General features: G+C 39.4%; 1 protein-coding gene across 6 annotated transcripts in view; it reads right to left on the bottom strand.

Annotated features, from left to right (window-relative positions):
- LOC133215963 (nipped-B-like protein) overlaps window positions 1-27,185 on the bottom strand; it is a 268,197-nt gene that overhangs the window by 153,509 nt on the left and 87,503 nt on the right. For 5 of the 6 annotated variants that reach the window (XR_009726531.1, XM_061360335.1, XM_061360337.1 and 2 more), the window contains exons 9-10: window positions 20,701-21,333; window positions 1,295-2,782 (exon numbers count right to left, since the gene is read on the bottom strand). Coding sequence is in view for 5 of the 6 variants with exons in the window: in XM_061360335.1 (XP_061216319.1) it covers window positions 1,295-2,782; window positions 20,701-21,333 (2,121 nt within the window). In the remaining variant the exon portion in view is untranslated. The remainder of the gene's footprint in view (window positions 1-1,294; window positions 2,783-20,700; window positions 21,334-27,185) is intronic. The other variant, XM_061360340.1, reaches the window with a different exon arrangement.

The following is a 27,185-nucleotide window of genomic DNA, read 5'->3' as shown; positions in this document are numbered from 1 at the left end:
ATTGTAAGGCTCAAAAAGGAAGATGAGAAATGCTCATATTTCTAGGATAGAGAAAATATTTATCAAGGAGGCTAATATTTTTACAAATAAGTAATACTCTCTGAATTAAGTCTTTGAAGGTCTAAGGTTAGCAGAGAACAAAACACAGCATGCTAAATTCATTATAGGTATCAACTCTGTACACATGCACATGAAGTTATACATTCACAAAGGAGTTTTCTACATAATTTCTTATCAGATCAACTTTTTAAGGAAACAGTTTAATCTCAAATTCATAAGCAGTGACATACCTGAAACAGCATTCATAAATAAGCCTGTATACAGCTGATGTCTTCTCCCCTGCCACTTTGTCTATTTTTTACACAACAGCTCTATAAAAATAACTATGTAGGAAATTTAAATGTTTTAAATTAAAAACATTAAATAAGAAAGGAACACTGACCAGTTAATGACATTGATTTCACAATGTGAAATGATCTGCTTCGGTCTGAAACCAAAGCCAAAATTACAGCACCAAGAAGGAAAGCAATCTTATTTTTAAAAGTATCAAATTTGTAGAAGAGACAGTCAATCAAATATCAAACCTACAAACTATTCTGAATAATTTCCTATTCATATTTCTAATTTGAAAATGCCAGCCCACTGTTTACCAGTTTCTTTCCTCTTTCTGCATACACTGGACCATAGAGACAATATCTGAATTCTCCTAAAGATAGAACCTTTTTATAAGCTTATTGTCACAGGGCCTAAAATGTGGAGGCTTCCCAACAGAGTTTTATTTATAGTATAAGAGAGGCAGATGGGACTTTGCATTCTTATTGCATCATGTCAAAACATCCCTTGGAAAAATCACATTTAATTTCCAATTAAAAATATAAAAGAATCTTAGGGCTTGTATACATAGTATACAACACTCCAACTACACTGATTTAGTTACAGTAGTAACAGTCCCTTATATAGACACACTTAAACCAGTTTAAACCATTCATATAGCTGTTGTGTTTAAACAGATAATTTACCAGATCAAACTAATGTAGCTGAAGTACAGCTTAGTATTTAACTGCTCCCACATTAGGTACTTGCATTGCAAAAACAAATTATTTCAGTTATACTGTAGCAAGATTTCCAATAATGATAATCCCATAGACAAGTTTCACTCTGTTCCCCAAAATCACCATATAAGCACACATATAAACTATCAAATGTTTGTGTTTAATTTCTAACCACAGGAGTAGCAAATCTAAAAGAACAGGAGTGTACAAGATATAATGCAATTAAAAAAATAAAATCTTACCTTTATTAGATTTGGATGACTTGTTCTTGTTAGGTTTAAAACAAGAGCCCCTTGATTTCTCTTCTCTATCCTTGATAAATTTCTGCACATCATCCAATGAAAGCTTTTGAAGGACAACTACAGGCTTAGCTCCTTTATTTAGATCTTCAACTAGCAGAGTCTTCTCTATTTTGTCCTTCTGTTCACCTTTAAACTCAGTTTTCCTTGACTCCTGAGTAACATTGACATCTTTATCACGCTTTATTTTTGGAATGACAAAATGTTTCAGTGCACCAGATCTTGCCCCCAACAAATAACTGGGAAACTCTGCTTTACTGTCATGTGCTTTATTAGTATCTACTTTACTCTTATTACCTTCTGTCCTTCGTTCATCCTTGCTGTTGGGTGATTTAAAGCCAGGTTTATCAGGTCTTGATTTACTAGAATCTCCTTTACCTTCCTGTTTAATGCGAGGGCTGTCAGGTCTTGATTTGTGATCCCCAGAAGAAAACCTTTCCCTTGATTCACCAGACTCATATCTATGTTTCCTTTCAAATTTCTCAATTTTTGAACCATCAGATTTAATACCATGCTTAGAATCACGTTCATTTTTGTTTGAGGATCTCAAATATTCAGGCCTTCTAACCTTGGATGGATCTCCTCTGTATCTCTCTGACTCCTGCCTGTCCTCAGATCTTTGTTTAAGGGTATCAAGGTCATGCTTCAGTGTATCAGAAACTGAACGCACATCAGGCCTCTGTCTTGTTGGATCAGATCTACTTTCAGATTTTATCCTTGAAGGATCAGATTTCACATTTAGTTTATGCCTAGCTATTTCAATTTTCTTATCTGACAATGATTTACTTGAGTCCCTCCTGCTATCATGTCTATGTTTAGGCATTTCGGTCCTGCCTTCACTCTTCTGTTTCAGTATTTCAGGCCTCTGCCTTATTTCCTGCTTGCCATTATTTTGTTTTCCCTCATTTTGTTTCATCTCCATTTGCCTGCTCTCATTTTGTTTTGATTCTGTCTGTCTATTTTCATTGTGTTTCACTTCCATTTGTCTGCTTTCACATTTAGCTTCTACCTGTTTCTCATTATGTTTACTTTCCAGCTGCCTGCTCACATTTTGCTGAAATTCCATTTGTCTGTTTTCATTTTGCTGGATATCCATCCTTTGACCCTCAAAGTCCAATGTTTTCCTAAAAATCTCAGGATGGTTTTCAGGATTAAATCTAAGAACTCCAACAGTGTCTTCTTGTGGAACACACACAAATCCATCATTACACTGCTTAATTTCTTCAGGTTTTTTGATGGTGTTCAAATCCTGAGTTACTGTTGCCTGAGAGTCTGCTCTTCCTGCTTGATGAAGATCAATACTAACCATCAACGCTGGCCTCGCCCCATTTCCTGCAGAACCTGTCTCCTGAGAAGCTGCTCTATTTCCTCCAGTAGCACCTCCAGCCTCCTGTGGTTTGTTTTCTTGTTTTCGCTTCTTCAGAGGCTTATCTACAAATTAGAAGAGAAAAATCACACATGCTATATATAGAAACAGTTAAATGTCCAAGCAAAAACATCCATTCCCTTCCACCCCCACCAATTAATCCTCCTCAGCATGTATGTGCACACACAACAAAACCCATTGAATTTAAAAGCAAGAACAGAACTTCTCTAATACTTTTTAATGTATTTGTACTATCATTTGTTGTCAGTCTACCACATGTGCCAATTAATCATTAAAAAACCACCCTCAAAGCATAAGAAATCCAAGTCCACAAATCAATTTACACATGAAGCAGGTTTTGAGGAATACTACTATGAAAGATTCTCTTTTGCAGATTCAGCCTGCTTCATTATACATGAACTAACCTAGAATCTGCAATGATTAAGATGGAAGTTCTCCCTGTTTGATTCGGTGCATCAGCTGGACTTCGCACATATTGTAGCCAGGGAACACATGAACTTCAACACCCCATGCTTCTCTTTGAAACAAGGACTAAATAAAGAGTTGGAGTCTACACCATAACACACATGTATTAGGTGAGGGACCCCTACACACATAAAAGCTTGAGTATTTTCCCTTTGCAACCATAATGCTTTTCATGGATGAAAAAAAGTTCGGTGATAATTTTATGTAGTGTCAAAAGATTGACTCTCAATAATCCTTTCAGTTTACATTAAAAAGATCATTAAGAGTAGAATACAGAAAAAAAAAAGTAAACCAACCACACACCCTGTAATTTGGTAGACTTCATAGAAATTAGAAGCACATGGAAATATCAAAAGGACTATGTTCTATTAATTTAAAATACAACCTATTTACATTACCAACATGGTACTCTAAAATTAATTTCTGCCACGAAACTCAAAAGCACTAATGCTTATATTCTCATGTCTCAAATATCATTCCATAATTTATCAAAAAAATCCCCAATTATTTTATCTGTAATCAGGGAATATTTTTTTTGTCTAAGTAATGATAAAACACAGGTTGGAAATTCTGTTGTAAATCTACTGTCAAAACATCTAGACCACAAATGCAATATAAGAAAAGTAACTTATTTTGTAACTATACTTGTGGTGCTTTATCACCAGATGCAATGAGCCAGCTCTCTTTTGGGGAGCAGGGGAAGGGAGAAGGAAGAGGGAATTAAACTCTAACCAAAAAGAAACCACAACCTCTCAAGCTATAAACTGGAAATATAACATATGACTTTTAATTTCTTTTATACTTGTAGGAGATTCTTATTCAGAAGAATTAAAACTCTGAAGGATCATCTCAAAAATGAACATTAAAACACACTAAAGTAGCAACATGATCAATTCCAGTGATATGAACAGGTTTGTGGGGGACTTTCCCCCATCCTTTTCATTCTCAGGTCTATTTTTATATCTCTCCCTAAAACTCCAAAACTATGTACATTTAATGGCTGGGAGACAGTAAAGACAGATACAATAAACTCCATGCAGAAACTGATCAAAAAGGCCTGCCAGCTTTATGGTAGACATGTTAATAAAAATAAATTTGCTAAATTGAAGGTGCAGCTTTTTTGCTTTTTCTTTACAACTGTTGGATTCATATGAAAGCTTATATAAACTTCCCTACACTACTTATTAAAACAAATGCATTTTTTGAAGCCTTCATGCAGTGACAAAAATTCTTTTTCTCCCTGTGATGAAGAGAGCTTTGACCTCACTGAGCTTCACAGCAGGTCTTAGGAATGGCCATGAAGTAGAAGCTGCCAGATGGATAGATTTTAAATTTGATTTTTTTTAACATATACATTAATATATGAAGATATACATAGATATCACTACCTTATTTCTCAATTAAAACTCTTTAAATTTTGAGACACAAATTGAGAAGCCTGTATTATTAGGAAAAAGTCAGTCAGTTTTTTCATTTGAATCCAGAAATCTCAACCACACTGAAAAAGTACTGTAAAGCTCTGGTGGTGGATCTAACAGTAGCCTTTAAGACATGACTGATACCAGTTATCTGCCATGCTCCTTTAACTGAGATTATCACCTGTAGCAGAAGGGAACACACATTCACATTTCCACAAGTGTGTTTCATTGTCCTGTGCATCATCTTAAGGCACTAGTGCTAGGTTTGCATTAACCTACTAGACTGAACAAGTCAGCCAAGAGCCAAGCAAATGTGTCCTTCTGCTACCCCTACTATAGGAGCAAGGCAGATGGCCAGGAGCTGTGATTCCTTAAACTGCTGTAGCTGGATCAACAAAAACTCACCTTTCAGAACCCTCATGATGAGGGCACCAAGATAAAACAACCAAAACAATTCAGGTAAGACCAATTTTCTCTCTTGAACTTGTATAACTGACCAGGCTCAAAATGCTGCCCTTCATCATCATCCAAAACATGAAATTGTAAGTTGAGAATGCATAAATAATTGATTACATCATGATGTGGCATATTCCCTCTAAATACAGAGCTCTCTTGATGCACCTTCTTCATTTCTCTTGACAAGTGGGTGCTGATCTTTTAGTAAGTTATAACCACAACCTGTTGACATCTGAGAAGAAAGGGATGCCTTCAAAGTTTTCTTTTCCCAAATGGTAAGGCGATTGCAGATAGTTACAGTTTACTCACAGATTTTTCATATATTTCCAGTGCATCTTGATGGAGATCCTGAGAATTAGAATTGATCATTACATGCCTCTATAAGATTTCTGGATCTAGGTCAAAAAGCTGACCCAAGGATACGAAAATATCAGGTTGAATGATGACATCAAAGGTAGGATGAGTACATTGTACCACTATCTTCATTGAGCATAATGGAAAATTTCCACTGAATGAGCAGAAAAACTTTTTAGGTTGCCATCATAGCTGCAGAAATATGAAAGGTGAAAAACACCATCGGTCTTTGGGCTTCAAGGGCTTTTATCAAATCTTGAACTCACTTTGAACTGTATGAGAATAATTAATAGAGTATCAGAGAGAGTATCCAGGACTTTGCAAAAATATTAGACTAATATTTTTCTTTCAATTCCTGCAGACCTAGGTTCAAAACTTGCCACAAGTTCTGAACAGGTAGGCTCATAAGCTTTTGAGACCAATAAAGTGTGATCAGGATCCTTTTCCTTCACTCTTTGTAACAGTTTTCTTAATAAAAGGAATATGTAGTAAGCCACAGAAGAGCTTTCTGACTATATTGACTATATTAGAGAACAGGTATTTAAGTTTGTTTTTCTCAGATTCTTTTATTTTTAGAAACACTATTCACTCCTCACACACCCCACCACCACCCTACGTAGATAACATCCAAAATGTACCTACATTTCCTTGAACAAATTTATGACAGTTTGGAGTACAGTCTGATCCCAGTTATTCTCCTATGTATGCAATCTTTTGGCTGGGCCAATCTCCATGGATGTTCTCTTTACATTGCAACATGCTCACCAAAAGGCAGCATCTTGGTACTTAAAATCATAAGCTACCTTATTCTAAAAACTAGGAAAGATGTTCTGTAAAATTAAATGGGTCACTATAGTGCAAGAAACAAAATATTAAAGGTACCACAAGCTCAAAATGGAAAAAAAGCTTAGCTGGATTTCCAAGCAGTTGTGTCTCACCTGTCCTGTTATGAAGAGTATTACTAGAGACTGGTTGTAGCCTTCATCTTTGGAAATATTTGTGTGTCAAAACAATGAGTACCTTCAGATTTAGAAATCAATTACTGCAGAACCTTTGTGCAAAACCACATTGCACTGGAATAACCACAGATATCTTCAAATATCTTGTGCAAATGGCTGAAACTTCAAGCCAATTGCAATTTGAAGAATATCCATCCTGAAAACAGATATACTTGGAAGCTGAACATCCAGCAGCTGGACAAGGGGAGCTGTATTAAAGAAGTACCTCCATTCTTCCATTTAATATGAAATCTTTCCAAAGCAGCAACCAGAACACCACTAGTGCTGGAGTCTCCAATGTTACTGCTTTCTTGCAAACCCAATGACTGTCTTAGATCCCAGATTAAACTCTTTCAACAAATGACTATTAATAGGACGATAGCCTAAAACTTCTAGAACTGCTTGTCCTAGCAAATGAAAATGGGACTTTTGTAAATACCTGTGGAAAGTTAACAAGTCTAAATAATAAACATGCGCATAGTTGCTGAGCTTTGATTTAGAAGAATGGTAAGACTCTATTAAGACTGTTTGGTAGACTAAAATCCAGAGATTTCTGAATGATCTTGAATGATTGTGAAGACACAACAGAAAAATTACCACTTCCCCATTTACACCTCCTAAGGGTTTCAGTTGGAGACTTCATATCCAAGATGGATAAATGTGAATGTACTCCTCTTGAGAACCACAAAAAAGACTGATTCTCTAACACTGAATTCTAGATGAACCATTTTGATAACTCCAGTACAAACTTTCTTTTTTTACACACAACAGTTAAGTGTTTATATTTTAAAGTTCTAACACTCTTCAGATATTACTGGGATATGCCTCCACTCATTTGAAATACCACTTATTTACATTATTTAAATCAGCAATGAATAAGTTGATGCCAAATATACCAGTCCTAAGTAGTTATTACTTATTGTCAAATCTTCAGTTTTTGAACATCAGAGACAAGTCAGCCAGAGGCCAATTACAAGCTTATCCTATTTAAAGCTAACAGTCAAGACTAAAAATTTTCAATGAAGAACACATAACCATATGCCTAAATAACAAATCTATGTTTACTGACAACTGTTTTTATTTCATAGTTTTTTTTCACAGATCTCTCCAACACTGTCCAAGCTCCCTGTCCCCCAACCATGTTGTGTAGACTGCAAGAATCTGAACCAATCAATATAAACTGGATACAAGGAAGACTACTGAGGTGAGTAGCTCGAGAGAAGATGTCTTCAACACCTGAGCAGGTGGAAGCTCGGCATCCAGGAGCCTCAATTCAGAGCGGCAAGAGCCACCAAGGGAGCCTCAAGTCCTCAACAGGACTTGCCCAGGGGCCAGCAGCTCAGCTGATGAGAGCAGCTGACTCACAGGGGGCAGTGCCAGAAGGGATGGCATCAGCCCTGACTGGTTAAATACCCGCCCCAGGGAGCCTGAGAGGCCAGGAGTGTGGTGAGGCAGTTTGTGCCAGCAGGTGAGCAGGACAGTGAGAACTTGCTTTATGACCAGGGCCTGGTTTGGGAGCTCTGCTATGGCTGCCCCAGCGGTGGCCAACATAGGTACTCAGACAGAGCTGATGAGAGGGGAGGCTGCAGCGCAGAGCTCGGAGTGTAGAAACTGCCTGCACTGGTCTTGTGAGGCAAAGGTGCACAATGGGTAGGGCTGCACCTGGTGTTCCGTGGTGGAGGTCCTCCTGCAGCAAGTGGCTGAGCTGCGGGACACTGTCAATAGGCTAAAAGATGTCAGGCTGAGAGAAAGCTGGACTGCTTGCTCCAGGTCTAAACTGTGCAGGGTCCTCAAGTGTCCATCATAGCTCATGGAGGAAAGAAGGAGGCTGTTAACCCAGGAAGCTGGGAACTAGTAACAAAAAAACCCAACAAAACAAGGAGGAAGAGGTCAATTAAAAGCAAGGGGCTTCCTCCTAAATCTGATGTCCCCACCCAAAACCGATTTGCAGTTCTGCAGGGGGGTAACGAGAAAACATGAACAACTGGGTGTGATGGGTCATAGTAGTAGGGGACTGTACTTTGAAAGACAAAGACACCCATCTGTTGGCCTGACCCAGTCTCAAGGGAGGTGTGTTGCCTATCAGGGGCTCAGATCAAGGGATGTTGCAGACAGGCTGCCTGGTCTAGTAAGTCCCACTGATTTACCCACTTCTAGTCGTCCATGTGGGTGCTAGTGATATAGACAGCAGTAGCCCAGAGAACATAAAGGACTACAGAGCCCTGGAAGAGGTGGTATGGGGCTCTGGATAGTCTTTTCATCAATTCTCCAGGATAAAGGGGAGGACCTTAAAAAGGCTAGGCAGATTTGGCAGATCAATAAATGGTTAAAAAGGTAGTGTCATAGTCAGGGGTTTGGGTATCTAGAACATAGGACTCAATTTGGGAAGCCAGGTCTACTGGAGGCTGGTGTAGCTGGTCTGACAATGAAGGGGAAGAGCGGTTTTGGTAGGAGGCTTTCCAGACTGGTCAAGGATGCTTTAAACTAGATGTGTTGGGGGAGGGGAGCATCATTCCATTCCAGCACTCCCCAGTCAGTTGCCAGCACCTATAATAAATGCTCGGAGCAATGTAGAGATATTCCAGCCGCTCCAGCCAATTAGATGGGTTCATTTGGAGCTCAGCTCAGATGCCTCTATAAAAACGCCCGTAGTATGAGGAACAAACTTGAGGAATTAGAGATGTGTGCATGTCTATGGGGATATGATATAATAGGCATCACAGAAACATGGTGGGATGGCTCCTATGATTGGAGTGTTGGAAAGGAAGGTTACAGGCTCTTTAGAAAAGACAGGCACGGCAGGCAGGGAGGGGGAGTTGCTATTTATGTTAGGGATAGGCTGGAGTGTATGGAACTCTGTCTGGGGACAGGTGAGCAGTCAACACAGTGTTTGTGGGTTACGGTTAAAGGGAGAACAGTGATGAGAGACACTACTGTGGGGATCTGTTACAGATCACCTGATCAAGAGGACTCTGTGGATTAAGTGCTCTATGGACAAATAGGAACAGCCTCATGCTCGCAGTCCCTTGTCCTTATGGTCCTCATGTCCTTCAACCAACCTGATATCTGTTGGAGGGACAGTACAGCCTGGCACAAGCAATCCAGGAGGTTCCTCGATTGTGTGGAAGACAACTTCCTTCTTTAAGAACCTGCTTAGTAAGGTTCCATGGGATATAGCCCTAGAGAGCAGGGGAGCACAGGATTGTTGGTTGATATTCAGGGATCGCATGCTACAAGCTCAGGAGTGTTGCGTCCCAACTAGAAGGAAATGCGGCAGGAGGGCCAGGAGACCTGCTTGGATGGATAAGGAGCTCCTGAGGAAACTTAGAGGGGAGAAAAAGAGGCTTATAAAAGGTGGAAGCAAGGACAGGCGGACTGGGACAGGGATGCTGTCTGGGAAGCCAGGGAACTGGTTAGGAAAGCTAAGGCCCAGTTAGAATTAAATTTGGCTAGGGATATTAAGGATAACAGGAAGGGATTCTGTAGGTACATTGCAAAAACAAACAGACTAGAGACAACAGGGGCTCTCTACGGAAGCTATCAAGAGTACTGGCTACCCTGGATTTGGAGAAGGATGAGGTTCTTAATGACTTCTTTCCCTCAGTCTTCACTAGCAAATGCTTTGACCACACCACCCAAGTCTTGGAAGGCAGACACTGGGACTGTGAGAATGAAGACCTTAGGTACACAACAAGGTGGTTGGTGACAACCAGCATGGCTTCACTAAGGGAAATCCTGCCTGACCAATTTGGTGGCCTTCTATGATGGGGCTGCGGAACTGATGAACAGGGCTAGACCAGTTGATGTCATCTACCTGGACTTGTGCAAAGCATTTGACACTGTCCTGCATGACATCCTTGTCTCTAAATTGGAGAGACATCAATTTGATGGATGGACCACTCAGTGGATAAAGAACTGGCTGAAAGGCCACATGCAAAGAATTGTGGTCAATGGCTCAATGTCTGGCTGGAGACCAGTAACGAGTGGTGTCCCTCAGGGATCACTGCTGGGACCAGTCTTGTTCAACGTCTTTGTCGGTGACATGGACAGTGGGATTGAGTGCGCCCTCAGCAAGTTTGCCGATGACACCAAGCTGTGTGGTTCGGTCGATACGCTGGAGGGAAGGAATGGCATCCAGAGGGACCTCAACATGCTTCTGAGGTGGGCTGATGCCAACCTTATGAAGTTTAACCATGCCAAGTGCAAGGTCCTACACCTGGGTCGGAGCAATCCCAGGCACAGCTACAGGCTGGGCAGAGAAGAGATTCAGAGCACCCTTGCGGAGAAGGACTTGGGGGTGCTGGTTGATGAAAAAATCAACATGAGCCGGCAGTGTGCGATTGCAGCCCAGAAAGCCAACCGTATCCTGGGCTGCATCAAAAGGAGGTCGAAGGAGGTGATCCTGCCCCTCTACTCTGCTCTCATGAGACCTCACTTGGAGTATTCTGGTGTCCTCAACATAAAAATGACATGGAACTGTTGGAACAAGTCTATAGGAGGGCCATGAGGATGATCAGGGGACTGGAGCACCTCCCGTATGAAGATAGGCTGAGAAAGTTGGGGCTGTTCAGCCTGGAGAAGAAAAGGTGGCATGGAAACCTCATAGCAGCCTTCCAGTATCTGAAGGGGGCCTATAAGGATGCTGGGGATGGACTTTTCATTAGGGACTGTAGTGATAGGAGAACGGGTAACAGGCTCAAACTTAAACAGGGGAAGTTTTGATTGGATATAAGGAAGAAGTTCTTTACTGTGAGGGTGGTGAGGTACTGGAATGGGTTGCCCAAGTTGTGAATGCTCTGTCCCTGTCAGCGTTCAAGGCCAGGTTGGACAGAGCCTTGGGTGACATGGTTTAGTGTGAGGTGTCCCTGCCCATGGCAGGGGGGCTGGAGCTTGATAATCTTGAGGTCCTTTCCAACCCTAACTATTCTATGATTCTATGATTCTATGGCAGGGGTTTGGAACTAGATGATCTTAAGGTCCTTTCCAACCCTAACTATTCTATGATTCTATCCATGTGCTTTCTTTGTGAAGAATTACAGTTTTGTAAACTCAACTGTTAAAATAATTGCACTTCAGGTTTTGCTCATGCTTTTTGAAATACACAACGCAGCACAAAATTTTACAAGAAAAATTCAGAGTAACAGCACATTTAATGCAAACTACGTATTTTATGTATCACAGATTAACATAACCAGTTAGTTTCATGTTCATTTGTAGCAACAACAAACTTAAGAAATAAGCAAATTGCTTCAAAATTTATTGGTGAATATTTTTAATCTCCCTTCTGGATTTTGATTTCATATTGATATCATATCTTATATTCAAAAAAAATCTTCAATTAACTAGGTCCATGTGCTGATTTTGGCTGGGATAGAGTTAATTTTCTTCATAGCAGCTAGTACGGGGCTATGTATTGCATTTGCACTGGAAACACTGTTTATAACACAGGGATGTTTTCCTTATTGCTGAGCAGTGCTTACACAGAGTCAAGGCCTTTTCTACCTCTCACAGCACCCTGCCAGCAAGTAGACTGGGTGTGCACAAGAAGTTGGGAGGGGACACGGCTGGAACAGCTTACCCCAACTGATCCAAGGGATATTCCATACCATATCATGTTATTCCATAGGAGAAAGGGAAGGGACATATTTGGAGTGATAGCATTTGTCTTCCAAAGTATCCATTACATGTGATGGAGCCCTGCTTTCCTGGAGATGACTGAACACCTGCCTGTGATGGGAAGTGGTGAGTGAATTCCTTGTGTTGCTTTGCTTGTGTGTGTGGCTTCTGCTTTATCTATTAAAATGTCTTTTTCTCAACCCATGAGTTTTCTCACTTTTATCCTTCCAATTTCCTCTCCCATCCAACCAGGGGGGAGTGATTGAGCAACTGTGTGGGGCTTAAGTTACTGGTTGGAATTTCATCACAACAGTCCTGTTGTCCAACATGGGGCTCAAAAGGTTCAAGATAATGACAGGTTTTATTGGAATGTGACAGTTGAATTTATAGCTGTTATTGCTGTTTAACTGTTAATTGACAGGCTCCTGTGATTGCCATAGGGCATGCTTGCCTTATTGTAAATCAGTCTAGTGCTCATTAATGGCTGCTTTTTGTTTTTGCTGTTTGCTACAGTGCTTATCATCTTAGACTGCTGTGCCTAGGAATATTTTGATAACAGCAGTGGCCATGTGTCTGGGCTAGCAGATGGCCAGGGCATCACTGCTGTTTCTGTGCTGCTGTACTACACAGGCTGGAACTCCAGTGTGAACACAAGTTGAAGGGACTGTGAAACATGATCTTGCTCTTGTTTCACTGTACTTTATGGTAATGACTTTTAATACAATAGACTCATTGATCATGAAACTGATCTGGCTTGCATTCCCAGTGTGGTCACCACCTCTATACTTTGGGAGGTATATAATAGAAGTGTTTAGCAATTACACATCTCTTTTCCCCTCCTCGGGTGGTCAACCTGTGAAGGAGACATGCCCCCCTTCCTCCCCCCACTCCCAGAGGAATTATTATTATTAGTGGTAGCAGTAGTTGGCTTGTGTTATACTTTACTAAACTGTTCTTATCTCAACCCATGGGAGTTACATTCTTTCGATTCTCCTCCCCATCCCTGGAGGAAGGGGGGGAGTGAGCAAGCAGCTGCGTGGTTCTGGGTTGCCACCTGGGCTTAAACCACGACACCTGTGAATGAGTCCACATGGCAGAAGGACACCCTGAAGCATCTGTGGCTCATAGATAAGGCTCTGCTTGGAGCAGGTGCACCCCTAAGGAACTGTAGTCTGTGGGTAAGTCCAAGCCGAAGCAGGGGCAAGGGGAGGAATTCATTTCAGTGTTAAACCCTATGGTCTGGTCCAAAGAGGGTGGAGATTGTAATGGAAATGGAAATACCTTTAAATTGTTGCAACCCATTATTTGAGTTGTATGTTATGAGAATTAGTTCAGGAGGAACCACCTAAACTAATGGAGGACAAGCCTTATAAGAAGCAATGCAAGTGCACCAGTGACCTGACCTGAGCTGGCTTTGGTGCCCAGTAACTCCGCACAACATACCACCTCTACTGCCCTGAGTGACCACCATAACAGATGGAGTCCAGAGACATGGACTAAATGAACTCAGTGGACATTATGTTGACATCTGTGGACATTTTGTCAAAGATCGTAGAACAGACTTGGAATAGTTTGGGTTGGAAGGGACCTTCAAAGCTCATCTAGTCCATCCCCCCTGCAATGAGCAGGGATATCTTCAACTAGATCAGGTTGCCCAGAACCACATCCAGCCTGGCCTTGAATGTCTCCAGGGATGGCACATCTACCACCTCTCTGGGCAACCTGTGCCAGTATTTCACCACCCTCACTGTAAAAAATTTCTTCCTCACATCCAGCCTGAATGTCCCCTCTTTTAGCTTAAAACCATCACCCCTCATCCTATTGCAACAGGGCCTGCTAAGAATTCTCTCCCCATCCTTCTTACAGGCCCCTTTTCCGAACTGAAAGGATGCAATAAGGTCTCTTCAGAACCTTCTCCAGGCTGAGCAACCCCAACTCTCTCAGCCTTTCCTCATAGGAGAGGTGTTCCATCCCTCTGATCATTTTTGTGGCCCTCCTCTGGATCCTGTTCAACAGGTCCATCTTTCCTGTACTGAGGACTCCAGAACTGGATGCAGTACTCCAGGTGGGGTCTCACCAGAGTGCAGTACAGGGGCAGAATCACCTCCCTTGACTTGCTGGCCATGCTCCTTTGGATGTAGCCCAAGATACGATAGGCTTTCTAGGTTGCAAACACACATTGCCGGCTCATGTCCAATCTTTCATGCACCAGTATCCCCAAGTCCTTCTCCTCTGGGGTACTCTCAATCCCTTCATCCCCCAGGCTGTATTGATACCAGGGGTTGCACTGATCCAGGTGCAGGACGCTGCACTTGGCCCCATTGATCCTCATGAGGTTCACATGGTCCCACTTCTCAAACTTGTCCAAGTCCCTCTGGATGGCATCCCATCACTTGGGTATGTCAACTGCACCACTCAACTTTGTCTCATCTGCAGACTTGCTGATGATGCACACAGTCCTGCTATGACATTGATGATGATATTAAAGAGCACTGGTCCCAATACAGACTCCTGAGTGTTTTCACTCAATATTTAATTCTTTAAGAAAATATAAAGTAATTTTTCCTAGATAGATGAAAACATTGCAACACTTAATTGGAATTTCTCTAGATAGAAGAAGAATTTCTTCCCCTTAATTTTCTTAAAACACATGTGAACACAAGACAAAAAACCCCTCTCATCTATAGGAACTGGACATTGCAAACCTGCTTTTTTCTTGGGAAAGCTATATGAGGTACCAGTTTCATCCATTACAAAATGCAGACCAAATGAATGTTTGTATACACAAAATACACCATACCTGATTATCTCATTGTCCTACTACATAGAGCCACAATCATTTATATTTTACACTCTCTCATTTAATCTTCTGGTATTAGTGACTGTAATCTTTTGCAAGATTGCTATACAAATGACTACACTTACATTCGTATCTCCATTTTTAAGTAAATAAACCATCTTTTTTTTTAATGAATGGTAATATACTGGCTATAATTACACATTCTGTCATTTCATTCATGTGCTACATAAAACTAGATGTAAACAAACTATTTTTAATAGTGTTCTTCTGTTAGTCTCCTCTTTGGGGGATTTTCATGGGGAGATTGGTAATGGGGAGAAAGGGAGAAGAGCTGAATAAGAACTTATCTTTTAAGAGAAAAAGTTTACTTACCTATAACTGTAGTTTCAAGTTTTGCTCCAGCAGATTAACACTCTTGGGATGTGTGTGTCTGCTGCTATGGGCTTGGAGTTAAGTAAAAAAAGAAGGGCCCACAACAGACATTCAAATGCCCCCTAACTGATCCAATTATGGAAATAGTTATTACAGCTTCACTTCTTCCTAATTCAAAGAACCTACAGTGAGATTCCAAAGTGGGTAAAATGTATCCTCAGAGGTAAACTATACAGTGTGAAAAAAACACCACAGAAATTACTAGGTTTGTCTCATTAAAAAAAAAAAAAAGAAAGCTTCTAATGCTTTTAAGTTAAAACAAACAAACAAAAAAACACCACCACCAAACCAAACCAAAAAAACCTAAAAAAAAAATTGCCTAACAGTAAAACAGTTAGTGATTAATGAATTCCTGACTCTTCTCGCAAACTCTAGACAACAGTGCCTTTTACAAGTAAAAGTAGAACTCAGTCTGTTAACACAGCTGCATTATATAAAAGTGTCTTTGAAGTAGCCTAAAATCTACTATGTATGGAAAAGCTCAAATTAAAATTGAGCAAATCTGAATAAAATAAAAAACTAAAGCAATGTGAAAAAGAGTCTCTGAAAAAAAGGTGGGTTGCTTTCTGTTTTTTCAAGTAATTTTAAAGGTTATATTTCCTTTTCCCCATTCCAAAAGACTCAATGCTCCTTTTAATATTAGTATCTTTAATATTTTTTATTTGTAGTATTTGGGGTATTTTGGAAATTATGACATATCTTGAGGTAGAAACCTTGAACCTGAAAATTAATTCAGTACATCTAAATCTTGACAAACAAGAACTTAATGTAATGTTCTGAGAAAGGTTTTGACTGAAAATGACTGACTAGCTTTGAACTACTTGACTACAAACAAAAATAACCCATTTGTATCTGAATAGTGGCAAAGCAGGAGTTAATGAAAAGAACTGAGGTTACCAAAATGCAATTTCTCCATCAACACTCCCCCCATCCCACCCCAAGGAAGAAAATATTTCTGATAAGAGCAAAAATTCCTGTGCCATAATTTTCTAAAACTCCCCAAGATTTCCTGTACTTTCTCAGAGTAGTCAAATTCAGAATGTGAACTAAGCACAGCCCCAGTTAAGTGAAAAAAATAGGTTCAGAATATGGACCTCTGCTTGTTGCAAAAGCATTAAAGAGCACCAGGTAATATGGGAAATGTGACTACTGACAGTGATTAGAAGAAAGCGTGCGTGAAGCTTCATTATTTCTAATTATTTACAAAGGTATCCTGATGTACCTAAGCAGAGGATAATTCACTTGTTCTCAACTGTTGTGGGAAAAGATAATTCCTTTCTGTATTAAACCTTCTGAATCACTTTTTTTCAACTCAAATAATGAGTCTTGATAAACAATAGCTTGATCTATGTGTTATATATTACACATCCTTTCAAAAGAGAAAATGTGATCTATTCTTTACTTGTATCTGATGAGGATATAGAGGCCATCATGAGGGAGGTAATGGGAAATGAAAACCTGAGACCTGTCATGTTCCATGGACTTATTTGTTTGTTCTGAAGCTTTTAAACATAATAGATGCATTAGAATGTAACTTTTGGTGCCAAGTGCCTTGATCTCCAAAACCTCCAATTATTCCTTTTATTAACAGATACAGACAAATTACTTGCAAAATTAATCAATACAGAGAAACTTCGTTGATGGAAAAAGTAGGAATAGATTGACTCTTGTCCTTCCACACAGAAGACAAGGACGAAAACAGCTTTTTCAATTTTTTTACCTCTCTATCATGATGAAAACACCATATAATCCACTTAATCCAAGGTCCAAATGGACCAAAAGGACAGAATTATAAAAACAGAGCTCTAAAAAGAGCTCAGATATGGATGCAAAAGTTCTTTGCTGTATAAATCTCTCCTTAGACATATCTGATAAACATTAGGTCAAATCTGCCAGATTTTGTATTAGTGATTTTTGCACTAAGAATGCCTTTTTCACAAAGCAAAAGTGTGACAATCAGGTTCCAGAAATATATGCTGCTTTTCAAAGAAGGTGGCACTTTTGCAAAACCCTGTGTTCTACTTCTGAAATGGAGACTGACTCCTACTTTGAGAAACTTTGTTTGGTGGAAGCTAAATATTTTAACATTTTAATTAGAATTAGGAATTATTGAAAGTACTATAATTTCCAAAGGATTCTAATCTACATGTCCCACATGTACCGAACATTCTAAAAGAACCTCAATGTTGAACCAAAAAAAAACAAAAAAGCAAAAAACCTCAGCATTGCCATAGGCAAGTGCAGTAGTTGTATAAGAACATCCCCCAAAACCATTTCTGCATCTCCTTTAGAATAAACAAGTTTCACCACACTAATGATTCCCACTAATGGTTTCCCTCAGAAAGAACACATCACATGTCATACCTAACAAAAGCCTTACTGTTAAAAAAAAAAGCATCTGAAAACCTCTTATGAAGCATAGTACTTTAGAGATTTTATGTCTATAAAAAAAAAAAAACAAACAAAAAAAACAACAAAAAAGGACAGAAGTGGCCACTTCTATCAGAACTTGTGAATACAATTCTACTCAAAATAATTTACAGAAGACAACAATGCGTGCCTACACAGAAAGTATAGTGTGACTGTAATATGTATTCCCAAGCCTCAACTACAAAAGCAGCAAAGATTTTCCTAGATCTTAGTATGCGCTAGCATATAGAGTAAGGTCTCTAGATGGATGCTTGCTATGTACAGTATCAGCTAGCACTATATATTTCTGTTCTAATTAGACTGAGTACAGGCTACAGTCATGCTATTTTCTTGACATAATGTGAACTGAAGTTACAGTGTACATACTAAAATGCATAAATGCCAGGCTTTTGCATAAATACAGTAAACAACTTCACAAAAAATAAGGACACATTTAGGAGTTACTGGATATATTTCTAACAGACATATTCCCATAGGAATAATAGAGGAAGCTTCCACCAAACCAAATTGCTATAACTAGAACAATCCTGGAGTATATCAAATTGTAGACACAGTGGAAACTTACAAGCAACACCAAAAGCATTACCAAAAAATAAGAATCCTATTTCTCCAAGGTAACAACTTTTCAGGAAATATGTCCCAAAACTACTAAAAATCCTTCCACGCAATACTATTCATTCATGGCTGAAAGCTCAGCAGCCAAAGTGAAAAGAGCTGCTGTCTAGCATAGGGGCAACTTATCACCAGTGGTGATCATTTGTCCCAGTATAAGGCAGCAATTCTTACACCTGATTCATAGCAATTGGAGGAACTCAGGAAGAACTGAGACCTGGCAGAGGATGCAGGCAGAAGGGAAGCATAAGGTTAGAATCCTTATTTGGTAAGATGGTTACTGAGCAGTAGTGAAGGGGAGAGATCACATTCCATAAAAATCACTCCTTTCCCCAAAGGAAACAAATTGGAGTCTGCCCTTGGCTATGTAATTATGGTAAACAAACTTCACAACTAATATTCAACATCTCCTGAAAGCCAGAACAAAAGAGAATGAGTGTTTTAGTCTTACTCTAACTGTTTGAAGACTGCTGTGCACCATAAAAAAATACACTGCATTTTTTGAGATGCTTTGCAGCTAAAATATGCTGGAGAATCTACTCAAAGTGTGGGAATGTAAAAGTAGCGTTTTAAGTAGTAGGAGACAAACCACAAGCTCTCCATAAATAAATTTTAAATTAGTAGAAGAGATGTAAGCAAAGTAAAAAAATCCACCACTTCATTAAATCAAAATTAAAGGCAGTAGAGATCCCTTTTGAGATGAACACCCATTTTCCCAGTATATTCACAGTGTCTTCTAACAAAACTTAATTTAGTTACCAAATAAGAAATATCTAAAAAAGTAATCCTTTTAGTAATTGCAACAAGAATATTTACACACAAACAAAACAAACTCACTCTCTCACACACATTCCCTCCAGGCATCTTTAAGGGGGGTGTGTGTGTGTGTAATAAAAATGCTTGTTCTCTCTGCTGGTTAAAGACCCAAACTGTATGTAAATTCAGTTGCCTCTGCACAAGTATGTCCAACATCAACTATTTTCACCTATGAACTTCCAAATATGTCCTGCTTTTCACACTACAAGATTTTTCTTGGAGAATGATCTAATAAATTAGCATTATACTTTTTTTTTTCTCTTAAGTTAAACACAGTGCAGAGTAAGCTTTGAAAAATATTTATGTTAACCTATCACTATCTACTTTATAAACCATATCTTCAAAATTTACATGTGGGTTTTTCATCCACTTTCAATATTTCTGAAGAAAAAAAGAAAGACCAGAAAAATAATAGGATAAAAAAAGATAAAGAAAAAGAATATAAATTCAATGAAAAACAGTTCAGACAACCAGTACAGCTACTGAAGTGAAGAACAAATACTTCAGAGGCTCATTTGATTCTGTGCTAGCCCATATGGGTATATGTTAGTTCTCTAACACCTGTAATGCCGACTGAGGGAGCTGGGTCTCTATAGTTTGGAGAAGAGGAGATTGAGGGGTGACCTTATTAGTGTATATAAATATATAAAGGGGGAGTGTCACGAGGATGGAGCCAGGCTCTTCTCAGTGGCAAACAATGAAAGGACAAGGGGTAATGGGTACAAATTGGAGCACAAGAGGTTCCACTTAAACCTGAGAAGAAACTTCTTCTCAGTGAGGGTGACGGAACACTGGAACAGGCTGCCCAGGGAGGTTGTGGAATCTCCTTGTTTGGAGACATTCAAAACCCGCCTGGACACGTTCCTGTGTAACCTTATCTAGGTGTTCCTGCTCCGGCAGGGGGATTGGACTAGATGATCTTTTGAGGTCCCTTCCAATCTCTAACATACTGTGATACTGTGATACTGTGATAATAATGAATATCCAGTTGAACAAACAATGAAGGCAATATAGTACTATATATTATGTAATCATTACAATGCCTTTAAAGAAACAGATGTGATTTGAGTCTAACACCTCCTTCATATTAGATTAAAACTGGGTTATGAATAGAAATGGTATAAAAGTGTTTTCCTGTATTTTCCTAAATTATGCAGCATAGAGTTAATTAATAATTCAACTACCAAAATGTATTACAAATTTTTACGTATGGTACTGCTAGGATTTTAGAAACTATAATGTCAATTGTACTTCATTCAGTCTCATGGTTCAAAAAAATGTAGCTTAAAAAGAATTTTGAAGCAGAACTTCACTTTCCAGCCATTAAGATCCCAAATAAAGAATACCACATATTTAAAAAATAAAAAAGAGAAAAAATGCATGCAAGAGAGATTACAATTCACTGTTGGAGGGGAATGGAGATGAATAGCACAGAACCACCTACACTGAGTAAACAAAATTGAACTATGTGACAATGACAGGAAGGTTTTTTTATATATATGGGGATTATATGCATATATATTTATAAAATATATATAGTGTATACATACACACAATCCTTTTACCTTTATCTTGTACTTCTTTTGAAAATCGCTCCCTTTCAATAGCTGATTCGCGTTCTATTCGCTCAATTTCAGCCAATGCATCCAACTCTACTTCATCATATGACGTTACAGTTCCTTGTTGCGAAACATGTTGCTGTGTCTGTACCACAGGAGTTTGAGGTTGTTTTGCAGCAACTGAAGCGTTCTGTTGTAAAACAGGCACTTGTTGTGCCTGAAGGAATGCTGTCTGTTCATGCTGTGGCAAACACTGAGCATCATTTAGTGAGCGGTTAATATCCTGTGGAGTAACAGGTGTTTTAGAAGTCTGTCCTGGGTACTGCACATTAAAAGGAATATCACCCTCTGACACACAGCTGTTTTCCAAACCAGAAAGCATATCATCCTGTTGGTCCATATCCGAAGATTTTACACGAGAGAGTCTTAATGTAAGCTTAGTGGAGTCCTTGGAAGGAGAACTAATAATATCATACATTGCAGCTTTTTCAGTCTGGTCTTCTTCATCCTTGCCTAACTTCATTTTCTTTTGTTTCTTTTGCTTTCTTTCTGGAGAATCTAACAATATGTCTGGGGGAACATCTCTAGGTGATGAATAAGGTTGAGGCTGAGATTGTTGGATTAAATGTTGTCTTGATCCTAGAATAATAATTCAGAAAAACTGAACAGTTATGTTGTTTCATGTTTATATATAAACACACTAAATATAACCTACATAATTTTAATATGTATATGTACATATATCTGTGTTCACAAAACGTCTAAGTGAGATTGGTAGAAAGCACGTCATTCCTAGATCAAGACATAATCCAGATAGTTGCAGTGTATTTCCTAGGAATTCTAGCCATTCACTGAAGGTAGAGAAGGGACCATTTCAAAGAAAATGGAACAAAAACCCCACCACCAAAAAAGAATAAATAAAAAAATTAACTGCAGTTTCAGAGTATCAACTACAAGAAAATAGTCAATGAAAGCAAGTTTATTACAGAAAAAGGAAATCTCAAAAAGATTATTAATAAAGATTCAATGATAAAGACTTAATGATCAGTGTATAGGCATTAACCATTTCAACCACACAACTTTTTTTTCTTTATTTTATTTTAAGCAAGCTCATTCCAACCTCCCCCACTCATTGCTATCTAAAAACCACTAATTGTCTCTAAACCACTTTTCTATCATTCCCTGCCTTATTTTCCCTCTTTTTTATTTTTAAATGTAGGAATTTTTACTTGTACATTAATCCATTTCAGGCTTTGTGTATATCTAGAGAAATTTTTAAAACATTCTCCAGTTATTCACATGAAATTTTTTTTGTTCCTCAAATTAAACCAGCTCCCCATAACTGTTAGCCCAGAAAAAGCTTCAAATAAAAAAGAAATGCTTTTCAACCTGTCCCAATTATAATTTTAAGCTATAACTTCTGGCTTAAAAAGAAACACTGTTGTGAGAGAGAAAAAAAAAAAAAAAAAAAAGCCTATTGGATGGACCAATAAGGCCAGCCTCTTAAGCAAAGAAAACATTTATCTGATCCCATTCATCCACTGGGGAATACTGATCTTCAGAAAGCAGTGACTGAGATTATTATTAGTCATTCTGGTTTAGGTCATCATAGGTCGATACTTCTAACAACACTCAAAAACTAATTGGAATATAAGTCCCCATGTGCTTCATTCAAGATACACCACTAAACAAGAAAGCAGCTTTATTCTGAAGCTTAATTTTTCTACCATATTTTAAGAAAGATCAAGAATCATTAAGCAATGTACTAAGCTGTAGATGAAAATAAGAATGGATACCTCTAGCAAAGCTTCAATTCACACGAAAGGTCTGCCTTTACTGATGACTTCTTTGCACAGACTGCTATACTTACTTTCTCTCCCTGGTATATTCTGTAAGAAGTCCTATAAACTCTGTATGTAGAGCAACATATAAAATGGGCATATATTGCCATTTTTTGACCATCAGCAACAACTCCATATTATGCCAATAAAATCCACAATGTTGGGAAGCCCTGTTTTGACTCATCCTCATTCTCAAGATGTTTTCACTACTCCATTTTCCCCCTCAAATTACACACCACAGTCAATCATTAGTACTGAAGACCTGGCTACACCCTAGGAAGATCTCTCACTTGCCTTCCACCAGACATGCCTATTCTTGTGATGCCCCCTCCACACACACACTTCCAATTACCGTCTCTTTTGACAATAATTTATGAGACTATCTCAGTGTAATGTATAGCAGAAACTGCTAGCTACTAATTTAAAGGCAATGAATACTATTCACTGAAAATACAAGCTGCATTTTTATTTCTACAAATATTAGAGGCAGTTCAAAATTTTCAGAGATCTGACATCTTCCTCTTGAATTCTCTCTTAAATGAATATTTCTAAAGTTGCAACAATGGAACATTTACCATTTTTCACAGTTACACTTCAAATAGGACATAGATTTGATTCTCCCTTGTCCTAAACATTTAAGTAAATTTGATAAGACTGTTGTATTCATTATTTCTCATGCTGATAAAAAAGAAAAATCCCACTGCACCAACAGATAAGGTGGGTTTTTTTATCTTTGGGTAGACTTGTGGAAGTCAGAAGGATTGCAGTGCATTCCATCAAACATACTTGGAATCCAGTAAATGAAAAAACAAGTTTTCCTCTTCTAGGCAGGTATTTGAAAGTAACTTCCTCCTGAAGGAAATTCCTGAAAGGTGTTGATAGTAAGGCCTATAAGCTGCATTTTAAGAGTACATGTTCTGGCAATAACTTCACATACTTCCGAGATGTCTAATGATGGCTAAGCCTCTGGCAACAAAGAGGCTTACAAACTAAAATACCTATATATTGAGGTGAAAATAAATTGAAAAAGAGGAAGCATTCTCCAACAGTTTCATTCTACCACAAACACTAACAGATTTGAACAGGTACACGTTAAACATGTACCATATTCTGCTGGATACTTAGACTTCAGACAAAACATCACCCATTACAGAGAGAGTTGTGCCTATTAATGTTGAAATCAATCTGAAATATTTCCTATGGGAGAAGGCTTGAGCCATTATATGTCTGAGAACAAAGCTCTTACAAGACTTGCTGATAACAGAATAAACGTTTTTATGGATCATACATTTATATATGGATCCATTTGTATAGATCATACATTGACCTTCAGATATTACCTTTGGGAATGAACCAAATTTCAGAATGTTCTTTAAGGAACAGATATTGAGTCTAAATCTATGGACATGTACTAATTGAGGAAAAAATAACTGACTTTCCGTAGTATCCATAAAAGAACTTTCTCCAAATTCCTTCTATATGGCAGGAACACGTAAAATTTGTGAGATAAAACCAGATTCTCCACTGATTCGGGAAGGTCATTGTATCACTGCTGAACAGGAAATACTGATGGCTATCCAGATAGAATAGAATCATAGAATAGTTAGGGCTGGAAAGGACCTTAAGATCATCTAGTTCCAACCCCTCTGCCATGGTTGGAGACACCTCACACTAAACCATCTCACCCAAGGCTTTGTCCAAGCTGGCCTTGAACACCGCCAGGGATGGAGCATTCATAACCCCCCTGGGCAACCCATTCCAGTGCCTCACCACCCTAACAGGAAATAATTTCTTCCTTATATCCAATCTATACTTCCCCTGTTTAAGTTTTAACCCATTACCCCTTGTCCTGTCACTACAGTCTTTAATGAATAGTCCATCCCCAGCATACCTGTAGCCCCCCTTCAGATACTGGAAGGATGCTATGAGGTCTCCATGCAGCCTTCTCCAGGCTGAACAGCCCCAACTTTCTCAGCCTGTCTTCATATGGGAGGTGCTCCAGTCCCCTGATCATCCTCGTGGCCCTCCTATAGACTTGCTCCAACAGTTCCATGTCTTTTTTATATTGAGGACACCAGAACTGTACACAATACTCCAAGTGAGATCTCACGAGAGCAGAGTAAAGGGGCAGGATCACCTCCTTCGACCTGCTGGTCATGCTCCTTTTGATGCAGCCCAGGATACATTTGGCTTTCTGGGCTGCGAGCACACACTGCTGGCTCATGTTCATTTTCTCATCGACCAACACCCCCAAGTCCTTCTCCACAGGGCTGCTCTGAATCTCTTCTCTGCCCGACCTGTAGCTGTGCCTGGGATTGCTCTGACCCAGGTGTAGGACCTTGCACTTGGCATGGTTAAACTTCATAAGGTTGGCATCAGCCCACCTCAGAAACGTGTTGAGGTCCCTCTGGATGGCATTCCTTCCCTCCAGCATATCAACTGAACCACGCAGCTTGGTGTCATCAGCAAACTTGATGAGGGCGCACTCAATCCCACTGTCCATGTCACCGACAAAGACGTTGAACAAGACTGGTCCCAGCAGTGATCCCTGAGGGACACCACTCGTTACTGGTCTCCAGCCAGACATTGAGCCATTGACTTTGCATGCGGCCATCCAGCTGCATAATGCCAAACATAGCTGCAAAGCAGGTAACATCATAGAAAATAAGGTCTCTACACAGAATACCATCAACACTACCTCCATTGTCTTTCAGTAACAGTCATTCTGACCAGCCATGAAAATCCTGGGACCTGTTCTCTGTACTAATTGGTTTATCCTACTGATTCCTACTGGTAGATGGCACTAAGTATGGAAGAAGTTTTATCTACTACAAATCTCGCAAACACTTCTCTTTCCTGTGACTCTTAACTGATTTATCTTTTATAATGTGAGCAACTGTAACATGCATTACACTGACAGTAACTTAGCCTTCTTAAAAATGCAATTTCAAAAACATTTCTTGGTTTTTTACCATGGAATAGCATCACTTGCTCAGTGACTTGGGTAGTAAACAAATAAGCTTCTGTCCAGGTGATTGCGCACATCACTGACATCTAAATCTTACAGTTTCTGTTTCTACACTTTCTAGTTATGCTACAATACTCTGCACAGAGCTATAAGAGAAACCCTTACCCTCTCAGGTATGTTTACAGAATAGGTATGACGTCCTGGGTATGGTAGACAAAGTATACAATAAGATAGAAGTGGAAGAACCTATGCAAGTAGTCTCACCAAAGTCAGGTCAACCAACCTCTTGCAAAAATAACCGCATTAAGACTAGTGTTGAGAAGAAACAATGGCAAGTTATGGTCATCGGTGATTCCCTCCTGAGGGAACAGAATCACCCATTTGCAGACCACACCATCTTTTTTCAGAGAAGTTTCCTGCCTCCCTAGGGTCTGAATCAGGGATGACTGACAAACTTAGACTAAACAAAGCCTTTAGACTATTACCTACTCCTGCTCTTTCATGTGGGTACTAATGATACTGCAACAAATAGTCTAAGATCAATCAAAATATTTAAGGGCCCTAGAAAGAATGCTAAAAAGTTCAGGAGCACAGGCAGCATTTTCCTCAATCCTCCCATTAATGGGGAAAAACTTCAGAAGAAATTGATGAGCTGAAGACATCAATACCTGCCTCCAGGACTAGTGCCTCTGCCAGAACTTTGGGGTTTATGACCATGAAAGAGACTTTTAAATGCAAGGTATGCTGGGTCCTGATGGGATCCACCTGTCCCAATGGGGGAAACACCACTTTGCTTATAAGCTGGCAAGACTGACTGAGAGGGCTTTAAATTAGAAACAATGGGGGGAGGGATAACATCAGGAGAGCTGAAGGTAAACCAAGGGTTGGCATGGCATCCCCTGAGAATGGCAACGCTAGTGTGAACATTTATGCTGCTCCTAAAAGCACAGGTTTCACGAGCACATCTGAAATGCTTGTACGCCAACACAAGCAGTATGAGAAACAAACAGGATGAACTAAAAGCCTTAATCTGTTCCTAGAGTTATGATGCCATTGGTATTAGGGAGACATGGTGAAATGAGTCTGACAACTGGAGTGCTAGGACAGAGGGCCAAAAGGCTGTTCAGGAGGGATAGGCAGGGCAGGAGAGGTTGTTGCACTGTATATAACAGAGAGGTTTGACTGCACAGCACTTACAGTTAGGGATGATGTGGTTGAGAGCCTGTGGGTGAGGATTAGAGGGATGGAAAACAAAGGAGACATCACAGTGGGTGTCTACTATCGATCTCCCAGCCAGGATGGCATCACTAATGAGTTGTGCTACAGGCAGTTTAGGAGAAAAAGAAATAGATCAGTAGCCTTTGTCCCTATAGAAGTTTTCAAATTCCCAGACATCAACTGGGAATACCATACTGCTCTGATGGGCAAGTTTGGGCAATTACTGAAGTTTGTAGAAGACAATTTTTTGTCACAAGTACTCAGGGAGTGAATTAGGAAAGATGCTATCCTAGACTTGTTCTTTGTGAATACAGGAGGACTCATGAGAGGTGTGATGGCAGGTGGCTGTCTTGGCCACAGTGAACACAAAATGGTCAATTTTAAAATTTTCAGTGTAATGAGAAAAAAGGACAGTAGAGTTGCTACCCTGGATTTTAAGAGAGCAAACTTGAAGGTCTTCAGGG

Source organism: Neopsephotus bourkii, unplaced genomic scaffold, assembly GCF_033783945.1.
Source record: "Neopsephotus bourkii isolate Nb327-2 ecotype Australia unplaced genomic scaffold, CSIRO-AGI_Nbou_v1 NB_1019, whole genome shotgun sequence".
NCBI classification, from domain to species: domain Eukaryota; kingdom Metazoa; phylum Chordata; class Aves; order Psittaciformes; family Psittacidae; genus Neopsephotus; species Neopsephotus bourkii.
This window is presented reverse-complemented; position numbering and strand designations above follow the sequence as displayed.